The sequence below is a fragment of the Erpetoichthys calabaricus genome, chromosome 5, assembly GCF_900747795.2.
Source record: "Erpetoichthys calabaricus chromosome 5, fErpCal1.3, whole genome shotgun sequence".
NCBI lineage: Eukaryota > Metazoa > Chordata > Cladistia > Polypteriformes > Polypteridae > Erpetoichthys > Erpetoichthys calabaricus.
Genome location: NC_041398.2, coordinates 174027050 through 174040358, shown reverse-complemented (window position 1 = coordinate 174040358; position 13309 = coordinate 174027050). Strand labels below are relative to the sequence as shown.

Sequence of the window (13309 nt, the reverse complement as noted above, 5' to 3'; positions counted from 1 at the left end):
AATGCATTTATAGCTCTTGAGATGAAACTGTTTCTGAACCACAAGGTCCCTACAGGAAAGGCTCTGAAGCATTTGCCGAATGGGAGTTGTTCAAATAGACTGTGCGCATGGCTGAGGCACTGTGTCCTAGATGCTGTATTCCGATAGCCCTCAGCGCTCTCAACATAGACTGCAGTAGAGCTTTCTGATCAGCTGCTGTACAGCTGTGATTCCACACTCAGATACAGTGGGTTAAAATGCACTGAGTGGTGCACCGAGAGTATTAACACTTAAGCAGCTATGGCGTTTGTAATAGTTGGGCCATTCCATGGACCATTATATTGTTACAGGTTGATTAATTTCAGTTTATTTGATAAAGCCGCGTCAGGGATGTGAATCTTTAGATCCCTTAATAAAGGGAAATCACACAGGAACAGTAGCACTGCTTTGACGTTGGGTGCCACCAGTTTGCAAAACTGAACAGAAAATGTGCATACGCAACAGATTGTGCTGGTGTGAGAATGTGCATGGCTTTATGGCAAGTTTAGTTTTTATACATTGAGATGTGAGTGTGGAGACGGGCGTACTCATCGTTTATACATGAGGCCCCAGGACTGAACTTATTAACCCTTGGTGTAATGTAGTCCTAACATCTGGGGCCTCGTGTATAAAGCCTTGTGTAGAATTAAACCAAAACATAACATATGGACCAAACTAGAAATGTGCGTACGTACAAAAAAATGAAATGCATAAAACTGTGTGTAAGCAAAGTTCTACACACTTTCCCTTTATTAATCCCAATCAATGTGAATTTTATTGCACATGCAAAAGCCTACAGCTCCACCCCGACTCCTCACAGAATTTCACCTATTTGAATTTGCAGACAGTGTTTTGTTCAAAGACAATGGTAAAAGCACATGTTAAAAAGAAGAGTTTCAGCGAATGCAAAATGAAAGTCGTGCTCAGTGAAGTTTAGGCAAGGATAAATATATTATTTGGTGGCTTAAACAGTAGTATAAGCAAAAAAGGACAGTGATAAAGTGGCACAGAGTGGTGGAGGCACTCAAAAGTTCAAGCCCACCATCTGAGTGTCAACACCACTAGAGGAGGTAGTGGAATTGCAGAGCTCACACCATTTCAGCAGCGTGCTGCTGCAATTATTGGACAGGCACATATATCTCACCACAACATTAATGAGATGCATTTTTGCATCACAGATAATTAACACATTAATGGAAATGCTTTCTATTTACATAAGCAAATTCATTCTCTGAAGGCACCTTCATAGCAATTTCGTGCAGTTGATTGCTCTGATTACATTTGGAAAATTGGACATGATAATCAAGGAAAAAGAAATTAGTGTGATCTCTAAACATGTGCTTTCTTCTATTTCTTCCATTTGCAATGTCTTCTAACAACACCAAAGTAGCCGTAGTAGTTGGAATAGTCTGGCCATTCTGTGCACCATTATATTGTTACAGATTAATTACAATCAAATGCCTTAAATTTGCAAACGGTATGCAATTAATTTCATCCTGATTACTACATCCGCCAATGGCAGGGCTTACAGTGCAGACAAAGTTCTAAGTAGCTATTCTTTGAATTTTGAGGTGGAGAGGAAAGACCTAGTTATGGTACCATAAAGCAACAAGGCAGTGGCAGCTAAGTTCTACAATATTACATCTGTGTCTGTTTCCATCCATCTAGAGAAATAGTAACAAGCACATCAGGGAGAAAATTATATGTCTGTATTCAGTTTTCCACAGTATGTTACCTTCAGGTGTCTTAAAAGAATATGTAATGCTTGAAAATGTAAAAATGTACCTAAGGTGTTAATACACAAGACACCAAATGATCAAATTAGGCTTACGGAATACATTCACAGTGAAACTGAGCCTTTAAGTTTAGAACTTGTTGCAGTGAAAATCTTCAGACTCTGTGGATTTAAGTATTTCTGTTCTAGAGACGAGTTGTTTTTTCTTGGTTTCTAGACTTTGCTCGAATTGATTTTATGATGGCATGTACTGAATTATACAATGTTTTGAGGTACTTTTTGTTGAAGCAGTGTGCTTTTCTCTTTATCAAAATATATTAAAATATTTACTTGACATTTAGGCTTTTCCCTCAAAAAGAAAAAAACTCAGCAACTCAGAGAAAACAATGATTATCTTAACTATATCTTTTACATTTTACATCTAGTATAATTCTTAATATTGTTAATTGCTACAGCAACAGTTGTTTATTCCATATTACAAACATCAATTTATTCATCATTACTTTTACGTGACATCACAGTGGTTCATTGTTTGAGTTGAATTTCAAAACATATTGTGATTTTTACTACTATGTTAAACTATTATGTTTACTATTATGCTAAATTCTAATCCACAGATTAGTATCGATGAAATGATCAAATTAAAGGTAAAAAAGTGAACCAATCAATTGCAGGGAAAGAAAGTCTTTAATAAAATCGGTCCTTAGTAAAGTTCTAATAATACTGTTATCACAATCATTTGTACATGAGTGAATATGGCGATACGCATTGAAACATAATGGGAACCTTTTCTGTACATTAAAATTAATTAGCAGCTACCATTCCAAACAAGAAGAATGTTATGCAGCTCTAGTATTTACTTGTTATATTTAAATTGATATTTTTCATATATAATAAGAAAAAAAAAAAACTTTGTTATGCTAATCAGCTCTACATTGCATTATTAAATGAAGCATTATATAGTAATATAGTAAAAAGGATGCCAGAGGAATGTTAAAAGAACAATGTCAGCTGTAAACAGGAAAAGGTAATAAATCAAGAAGTGAATAAATATTTAAAATGATGAATTCTGCCCAATCCATAAATATATTGTTCCTCTATTGATTCTTTCTAATACTAGTCAGTATTCCATGATGATTGTTTATTAATGATTTTTTTTTCATTTTTTCAAAAATTCAAAACCTACAGCCACCAAGTCCACAGAGAAAATGCAGGTGTATACTACTTTGATAGTCATTTTCTTTCTCATGATATGCTGTTGTTCTTTTCAAAATTAAAATGAAGTCAGATAATTTATGTAAAATCTAATTTATTGAGATGTTATTGCTTCAATGCTAGCTTCCATGCTGAAAGCTTATATTTTATATGATATAAATGAAGTGAAAGAAAAGCTCAAGATACTAAATTTATAAGCAAGATGAATTTGCTATCTAGTTAGAGAGTTCTTTGTTTTACATACATTGTGAAAATAATGATTTTCAGGATGCCATACTATTACATACAAATTACTCCTGAATTTATGTGACTGACATGAAAATGTTTCCATTCTCTGTCCCCAAAACAAAGACACTAGGAATGCTCAACAGTTCTAGTCCCCTGGCTGTGTGACTAAAAAGGGCCATCCATGACTTTTGAAGTGATTTCAGTTCTGGAAGAAGTTATAAGTTTCTTCTTGTCAGGGCGGTGAAGTGGTGACCCTGAGGCTAGGGATCTGTGCCAGCAATCGAACCGTAAATGCCAGAAGTGGCACTACCCACTGGGCTCTTGAGCAAAGCCCTTATAGCCTGCGATTGCTTCATCCTTGGTATGATGTTAACCTGCTTCCATCCCTGCAAGGTCCTCCAACTTACAGGGAAAACTTGGGGTTGGTGGCAGGATTGGCATTCCAGCCCTTCATAAACAACCTGATACTGTTCCAGTGTGGTGCTGAGGTGTCACCCACTGCACCTGGGTTCCAATCCAGGTATGGTTCGTTGTGTGGTGAGTGCAGCAACGTGTTATCAGTGCATGCTCCCAACTGAAGCCTGTGTCATGAGCAAAGCTAAAGTGAAGAATCTGGTGGGGAAAAGAACGACCCAGATTTAGTAAAAATTAGAAGGATAAGTTTGGTATTTTCCAAGTCAAAGTTATTTCTTCATGGTATAAATTAATTTGTCACTTGAAATTGTGTTCTAAAGTGAAGCATTTTTATACATTTTTAAGATATTAATAAAAGTATTATTATTTTGTTATTTGTCTTATAATCTTGAAAAATGCGTTGTAAAATTAATAAACCAATGTCTTCTCATATCGGGCATGTTTGACATTTTTATCTGTGGATACATATGCTTTATATGTTTAGAATTATATATACTATATCTGTTGTTATGTTTTATTCATATTTCTTAAAAGTATATTTTTGTGTTTTACAATTTTGTTCTCGTTTGTGAGTTATCAGGTACTTTGATAGAGTTGTCATCAACCTAAATAAAAAGTATTACATCTGTAGTTTTTGGTAGCCAAACTGAGATGTTCTTTTAAAAGCAAATAGTAGAATCAAACAGCCTTAGGATAGCCTTATTCTATTATAGCCTAAGGGCATTCTGTTTTATTAGTTCTTTTTTCATCATTATACAAATTTGTATTTAGGTCTATGAAATTTTGTTAGTGGTAAAAACTGATTTTTAACTAGTACAACTGCATTTTCCCTTTGTTCATGTTTTAAATTGGGTTAAAAAATATTTACTTTGTTTTCAGTTTGATGCCTCTTCTTCTTCTTCCTCTTTATCTATTCCCATTTCTATGTGATGGTTGATGTGCCTGATCAACCTTCTCCAAACAGCTCGGTCCTGCGCTTCTCCTCATTCAAACCCTTTTCCTTCAGATCTTCTTTTATTTTATCCATCCTCCTTCACTCTGGCCTCCCTTGCTTTCTCATCCCCTGTATTTCCATTCCCATCACTCTTTTGCCCACGTATTCATTGTCTCTCCTCTCCACATGTTCATACCACTTTGACTACTTTCTTGTACTTTCTTAGATATCTTTCCCACTTTTGTTGTACCTCTGATTGTCTCATTTCTTATTCTATTCTTTTTAGTATACATCTCAACATTCTCATTTCTGCCACATCTAACTTCACCTTTCAGTTTGACACTTCTGTACTGTCATTTGTAGGGCTAACTCTGCCACAGATGTTACAGTTTGTTACTCAACTGTCATGTACATTGAGCTTTGTACTTTCCACTCCCAGGAACTCTTTTCGTGGGTCTATTTGTGAGACTCCATCTATCTTTTCATTCAAACCTAGACAAAATACCCACTAGTAGATAGATAGATTAGTACTCTCTCTGTCTGCTATTCAATGAGATTTTTTACTGTAATCAGTTTATTGTACTGTATATTAAATTAACTTGGTCTCTTACCCTTAAAATGCTTTACTTGTAATTAATGAAATTACCTTTCTGTGTTGTTTCATACCCTGCATTTTAAAAGATAGATAGATAGATAGATAGATAGATAGATAGATAGATAGATAGATAGATAGATAGATAGATAGATAGATAGATAGATAGATAGATAGATAGATAGATAGATAGATAGATAGATAGATACTTTATTAATCCCAATGGGAAATTCACATACTCCAGCAGCAGCATACTGATACAATAAATAATATTAAATTAAAGATTGATAATAATGCAGGTGAAAAACAGACAATAACTTTGTATAATGTTAAATGTTAACGTTTAAATGTTAAATGTATTATGTATACTTACAAACTCAGTGGTATTTGATGTATTTTTATAGTAACAGTGTGTATATTTGTTAATATGTTTTACTTTTACAGTGTCCTGTGTTAGTATGTTACAAATTTATTAAATAAAAATCTCTAAGCCAAATAATAAAAAAAACCTCATTTGTGTCAGTTCTACTTGTAATACTATCCTTTGGGGTTCTATAATATGGTTGAAATTTAACATCTTATTAAAGAAAGAAACATCCTGTAACAGGACAATTCAGTAATCAGGCAGGAGAAAAGCTGTTCATTGTATCTTTCAATTACTCTTCAGCAAAATGCCTTGGAGGGAGCATTCTTCAAAAGCAGTCTGTTACAGCATGGTCAGAATGGTCAGAGAAACAAAGGATAGAGGTCACTCAGCCAGTCATTATCCAACCCTCTGTATCCTAACACAGGGTCACGGGGGTCTGCTGGAGCCAATCCCAGCCAGCACAGGGCGCAAGGCAGGAAACAATCCCAGGCAGTGCACCAGCCCACCTCAGCAAAGAATGGAGGTTGATTTTATAAACTACTGAATTTGCATACAATGTCAATCAATGCATACATGTTACATACATCTGGTTTACACCCAAATGATTTATATAAAATAAAAGTCTATTATATTATATTCTGGTTCTTCTTATACCTTTGCGCTTCGCCACCACCTTTGAAATTTCTCTGCATATAACAACTGTCCATTCTCATTTATAGGACATCTGCTGATTTCTTAATCATCTCTTAGTCAACCTTCAGTACATTTTGTATATTACATCAACTTTTCTTCTGGTACATTATTTACTTGACCATCTCAGTATTTTCCTAAACCAATTCTTATATTTCAGTGTACATTTTGTTGTTCACGTGACCTTTATCTGGTTTCCTGGTGTGCCTGAACAGGTTTCTGACATGTATTAAGCCTTTATGCTGTTTATTTAAGATGAATAAGATGAAAATTATTCTTCCACAATAATCGTACACAAATTTGAATATTATTGATGTATGTCCTGATGTGGTGGGAGTGTCTATATTATTATATGTTTGGCAGCTTGTGAAAGAAGAAATATGTAATAGAAAAATAAGCCCAGGTAATATTTGATGTTTATAGAAGCAAGTCTGCACAAAAAAATATATATTTTGCAACATTCATAATTATGGCTTAATAATTCATAATAAATTTAACATGTTAAATCAGTTACTTGCTAAATTGTTTTAGACATTGTAAGTTTTGATTTTAATTATTTGATTAATGAACTCTTGCTCTTGCTGTTGTCTTTGGATTTTGATTTTGGATGTACTATTTGGTGTTCATCAATATTTTGTTGACTCTTTGATCATTTTTAAACTCTCCTCTAGTTTTGAATCTGAATTTTTTTTAATAACATTAATTATTAATATAATAAGAACTTGTTTTGTTATTTAGATAAGGGGTTTCATGGTGTTACTCTCCCTTTTTTGAAAATGTGCAGCCCTTAAGCCTGCTTAGGAGTTTCTGGACCAGGGCTATTTTATGTTTTGAGGCCTTATTGCAATAAGACTTGGCTTGTGAAATTGAAACCATTTCTGAGTTTTGTGACCTCTAATTCAGAATAGAATTATTATGAACACAGTGACTACTACAGAAAATCCCAGAGATGAAAGACATTAAAAAGGAAAAGTCAGACTTATAGTTAAGAAAACAAACAAGATGATAAAAAGGAGTGTAAACCTCAAACAGACCCCAACTACCAGTTCCACAATGTATTTGGTTTTATTTTGAATAGATTCAAAAGTATATTGTTGAATTTTGCATGCCACCATCTTATACAGGTGACATTTAATAACGTCTTATGTGGCATGATTTCCCAGACCGGCAACAAAACAACATGGCTATGGCCATCAGAAATCCCCATCACAATAAAATTAATAAATTATGCAAACTGTATACAAATTCCAAACATAGCATAATTTATTCACAATATGTCATTACACAGAATTATTACTGGAATTGCAACACTGTTTCCGTTAGTAGCAGCATAGCGCCTGAAAGAGTTTCCCTAAATGATAAACTGAAAGAATCGAAATTATTATTTTTCAATTGTGCTCATATCTTTGAAAGAAATTTAATAGTTAGCAAAATGTTAAGAAATAAAATGAAAATAATGCCCACTGATTTTATTACTCTTGCACTATGGATTTATTTAGCAGCTAATAATGCTTAGGAGGAAAACTTGAAACACTTTTTTTAAATTTAAGAAAAAGAATTACAGTGACGAACTGTAATCTATATTTCAATGGTCGATTAGAACTGTTTTTCATGAGTACCATTAAATTTAGCATTTTATAAAGCTGACTTTTGTGAGAAATTTTTTATTTAAAAAAAGTTGAGAAACAATATTTTAAAATGCTTAACAATCAACAACTGAAATAGACCCACACAATGTCCCTCATACCCCCCCAACCCAGTCCTGTAACTTAGCACCAGGAACCGTGTCTGTGCAAACTGATCACACCACCACACACTATCCAGGCAGTGCCTGCATCACAAGTCCCTACATTTAAAATATTTAACTGTGGAGGCAGTCAGCTCCCAGTTACTGTACAAATGGCCTCGCCGGATGCTCCATTAATCCTTGATGCAGACAAACCTAGAAGGATCAAGTTGTAAAACAAGGTCAGCCAGTTCTTCAGTGAGATTAAATTAGGGGCTTCCATTTGAAGTACAAAAACGTTTAGCAATTGCAATGCCCAGACACAAGAGTTTGCACTTTTGCACTAACAGAGCAAGACCTGAAAAACCTAAAAATACAAGAATGTAAGGCAATATAGGAAAAAAGAACTGATAGCATTGAAAAAAGTGAACAAGAGGTTGAAGATCAGGATACCAGCATGGGAGGACAAAAGCAAAACTTAAGCATGAATGTTCCTGGGGCAATACGGGGGCTTTAGTGACAGAGAGGTTCTAGGCAAAAGCCAATCAAAAGAAGCTGTCATGAGAGAACTGGCATTAACTGTGTCATAACAGGTATGCAAATAACTAACTAGCTTTCATTGCATAGTATTCACTCATGGAGAGCAAGTGTCCCAGTATTCCAAAACTATAAGTAGCACATTTGTTATTATTGCATAGAGCTAAGTGTTTTCAAGATTTTTGTCAACAATGCATGTTTTGTTCAGAAATCAAATTAGTTAGTTTCGACTAGAGACCTTCAGAATCATGTGATGTTATTTTAACCAATAAACGTTACATGATATTATGTTATAATTAAGTGATACTACAGTCGAAACTGAGGCAGTAAATCATAATTTTGAAATACTAAGTGGAAATTGAGAGATACTATGTCATAATTAGTAGATTATGCTTCATATTTATGAGTTAGTAGTTTATAATTATGACATACAAAGTTGAAATCATGAGATACTTACTCATAATTATAAGATGCAATTCAATATCTTTTTCTTTTTTTTGGCAGAGACTGGTTTTACTGAAAATGAATATATTTACATTACCTTTTCAATTTGTTAATAGTGATTTCTGTTTTTTTTTTTGTTCCTTAAGTTAATTTTTCAAATTATATTTACTTTGTGTTTTTTTGTGTATTTTTCTTTAGTTATCTGCCTTGTGGGACTTGGCTTGGTTGTGTTTTTCTTCAGTTTTCTCTTGTCCATATTCAGGTCAAAATATCACGGATATCCTTACAGGTAATAATTTTTTTGCCTATGGAGAGGACTACTATATTTGTAGGCTGGTGCTGGAATTAATATGTTGTCAAGTAAGAACATCACCATAATTTAAATCAAAGGAATATATCAGTTTTTATCTTAATTTTCACATTTTGTGTGTATCTGCATCTTTGCTTTGAACAACTCCTGTATGAACTTTACTGTAAATCAACAAAAAATTGTATATAACAAAGCTACCAAATATTCTTTTGTGGTGTTCTGAGTCCTGTCTTGTATTGCATTCACCTGCTATGGGAGATAAGCAACAGACAATCTTCCCCAGTGGGAATTTTACCATGAACACACTTTCATGTGGCACTTACAGTATCAAATAGTTCTCAGATAACTTTTTTTTACCCAGATTCATCAACCTATGATTGAATACTGATCACTTCATCTCATTTTGTTATAGAAAACAAAAAGGGTCAAACATTGGCATTTTGCAATGTCCTTATATTTGTGTGATAAGCTGCTTACTTAATACATTCCCTTTCCTTTTTTTGTTTTCACAGATAAAATGAGCAAAAACATTTAGTTTCTTTTTATATGAATCAAGCAGTGACTTCATGTTTCTCCTAAACTCTCAAACAGAAATACACATAAACTGACCATAGCGTGAACTGTTATTTGCTAACCCTTCTTTTATAGTTTTAAAAAAAATATTGTTACTAACAGAATGAAAATTCAACAATGTTTGGCTTAGTTTGATGTCTAAGAAAACATGAACTGTAGAAGAATATTCTTATTATTTTTGCTTCAGTGAAACTTTAACTGTATGGACTATTGAACCCTAAACATGAAAGTGTATTGCATGTCATAAGCATCAGACTAGTAAAGATGGTTTAAAAACTCAGATGCATGTTGAAAAAGAACAGGCTATTTTGCCTAGTTTTAAAATATTAAAAAAATGAATGTCTGAATAAATTAATGAATAAAGGAGGGCTCTCTTTCAACTGACCTCTACTTTATAAAGTAACATTAGGTCATAGCACAGAAAATGATACATTGTCCTATAATTGCTATTATGTAGATGATGTTATCGTTAATTCAGATTCTCTGGAGGTTAGTTTTTGAAGTACCGTAATTTATGATTTATACAACAAAGTCTTTAAGATTACAGATACAACTGAAAAAATCAAGATAAACCAATTTAGCATAATGTATTTCACCAGCACTATCATACTGTTGCAACTGTTACAATGCATATTTCGTAATGTGGCTAGTAATGGAAACACTTATCTGTTCTTTTTTACAGCTTTTTAATTAAGTGAGTAAAGTGGTTACCTTCATGAAAAGAAGACAGCTCTTGCCCAAGATTGCTACTAAGCAGCTAACTCTAAACTATTTAAAATTACATAAAATGTCAAATTTGCATGAATTTTGATAATTGTAGTGTGTTGTGGGCTTAATAAATTTATTATCTAATTTAATTGTTTTCCTTTTGTTTTTGTGGTTGACAAAGGTAAAACACAATTCATTAATTTAAACAAATCTTTTCCTTATAATTACCCCCACGTTTTTTCCACTGCACTAAGCAATGGATAAAACTTTATAGCATTTTGCTTGAAATTACATGGTTGTAAAAAGAATATATAAAATATATGAAAATGCATTTTATTGTTTTAGTAACATGGATGCTGAAACAATTGTGAGTTTGTTTTTCATTATGCATCAAACATTGCAAACACATTTCAGAATTCTTTTTATATCCTTGCACACAATCTGCAACAAATTGCTTCAGTTTGTGTTTACTGTTTTATCAGCAAATTCCACCTGGAAGTAAAAATTAATTTTCTACCCAGATGTTTTCTCTGTGCAGTTTAGTTTCAAAAAACAATGTTCTAAATAAAAGTGGCTGAGTTGTATGTATTTTCCAAAAAAAAAAAAAATAATACTAATCAAACATCCTTTTGGAATTTAATTCTTGGTGAGAAAACAGCTATCACTTCTGCTTGCATAGCTGTTTAATTTTGTATATAGTAAAGCCCTATGTAAGTCTTACATATATATATATATTTATATATATATATATATATATATATATATATATATATATATATATATACTGTATATATATATATATATATATATATATATATATATATATATATATATATATATATATATATATATATATATATATATATATAAATGTAATGCAATTAGAACATGTTCACTTCAACAATAAATTAATTTTAAGGAAGTAAAGCCCTATTAAAAACAGCAAGTTTTTCTTTACAAATTGAAATCAAGCCACTCTGGACGCTAATATGCTGCATTCACCCATCTCCACACATATTACCTTTAAAAGAAAATCAAATGAAATTACTTGTAAAGAGAAACTAGTGTGTAAGGTGTTGTAATGTAAAAACAAGCCTGCCTGCTTAGTTCTTATCACTAAGTCAACTGGAAGTCAATTGTAAACATGAACTTAAGAATAAACCAAAGTTAGTGATCAGTCCACGGAGGTTCAAAGATGGAGTCCATGGTGGCTGCAGATTCTCTTAATTCTTGATTGTAACTGCACTCCTTTATTAGGCATCCTTATTGCCTTCTTTCTGATCATTTCATGTTCATTTAGAATTAATTAAAATCTAAATTCTTAATTAGCTTATGTTAATATAGAACTAATGATAGATATTTCACCATGTAAACTGGTGTCTGCACACCTACACTTTCCTTCAAGCAGCTTTACTTTTGATTTTTTCTGTTTGTTTTGATTAAGTAGAAGCAATTTATATTAAACTGTCTAAAACATAAGAGACAACAATACATAGTCGCCATATTGATTTGTTGTAAGTGACTTCCCTTGTTTAAAAATGTGTGAAGCAGAGGACACAGAAGCCTTATGAAATGTTTTATGAATTAAGATTCTTCACCAAAAAAAAGGTTAAGCATACCACAAAAGCTGAATTTAAGCTGTGATCTAATTCAGAATCCTTAGTATGAACTCAGAAAGAAGTTTAATTTAACAATAAGTTCAATAATATAACTATTAAACTACTGAATACAAACTGCTGTATTGAATGACTGCACCAACAGTGGTTCTCAGTGGACTAAGATGAATTGCTAAGAGCATCAGATCTAATCATTGGCAATATCAGCACATACATGTTAGCACAATTAACATGAAAACTTCCTGATGAGGCATTACATACAGCAAAAAATTCTTTTAATCTAACCTGAGGGAGAAAAACAGGTAAAGGAAATTTCCAGCCTAAAAAAATTAATAAGTGGTTAGTAACAGGATTTCTCAGCTGATGAAGATTCATTGTTCAAGTGCTGCACATTAAACCGTCTTTTTACTTTTACAAAGTCACTATAACCTTTATCATTTTTTTTCTTTTGTATATCAATTCTGACACTGCCCTTCTCTAACTCCCTTTAATCTGTCCCATCAACATGATTAGTTCTCCAACAAAGACAATGGGAAGAGAAAAAAAATACTCGGAGCCTAAAATCCTTTACAGTGAGGTTGGCACATCTTATTTGACAGCTTTAGCAGTTTACTGTCAGACAGAATTAAAATTGTGAATTGGCAACAAAGCACTGCTGCTGTTCCCTTGTGATTTTTTTTGTAAATGTTAATCAAATTCTAACTAAACCAATTAGAGAGAACTATTTTTGTGAACTATTTAAAGGCTGCAGTTTGAAATCCATTCAAGCAACACGTTATATTGAAACTCAGTGCGGTCTTACAGCATTTTACCATCCATTTTTAATCCCATTTAATCCAGTTCAGCATCACAGAGCCACAGTCTGTCTCAACAGCACTGGGTACAAGACAGAAATCAGCTGCAGATGGGCTGTCATTTCATCAGTAGGCACACTTACAGAAATGCTCACCCACGCAGCTGGGGGTCAGTTTTGAGTAAACGGTTAAACTAATACACATCTTTGGTGCATGCAATGGAAACTGGAATATCCAGTGACTTAAATGGAGAAGACAAAAGCATTGTTTTGCTGGTCTCTCTGTGGGAGTCACAAATCAAAGAAAAATACAAGAAGAAGACTCACTGCTGAGTGATTATTTTTGCCAAGAAAATGTCAATGTGTCAATACATATAAGTCTCATATTAGACTTACAACAAACATACAG

At 33.1% G+C, this 13309-nt stretch overlaps 1 protein-coding gene across 1 annotated transcript in view; it reads left to right on the top strand.

The window, feature by feature from the left end:
• The window catches only part of tusc3 (tumor suppressor candidate 3), a 550580-nt gene extending 539569 nt beyond the window's left edge, over window positions 1–11011 (top strand). Inside the window, exons 9-10 of the mRNA XM_028802245.2 lie at window positions 9099–9189; window positions 10466–11011. Coding sequence (XP_028658078.1) covers window positions 9099–9189; window positions 10466–10481 — 107 coding nt within the window. The 3' untranslated portion in view covers window positions 10482–11011. The remainder of the gene's footprint in view (window positions 1–9098; window positions 9190–10465) is intronic.
• The last annotated feature ends 2298 nt before the right edge of the window (window positions 11012–13309 follow it).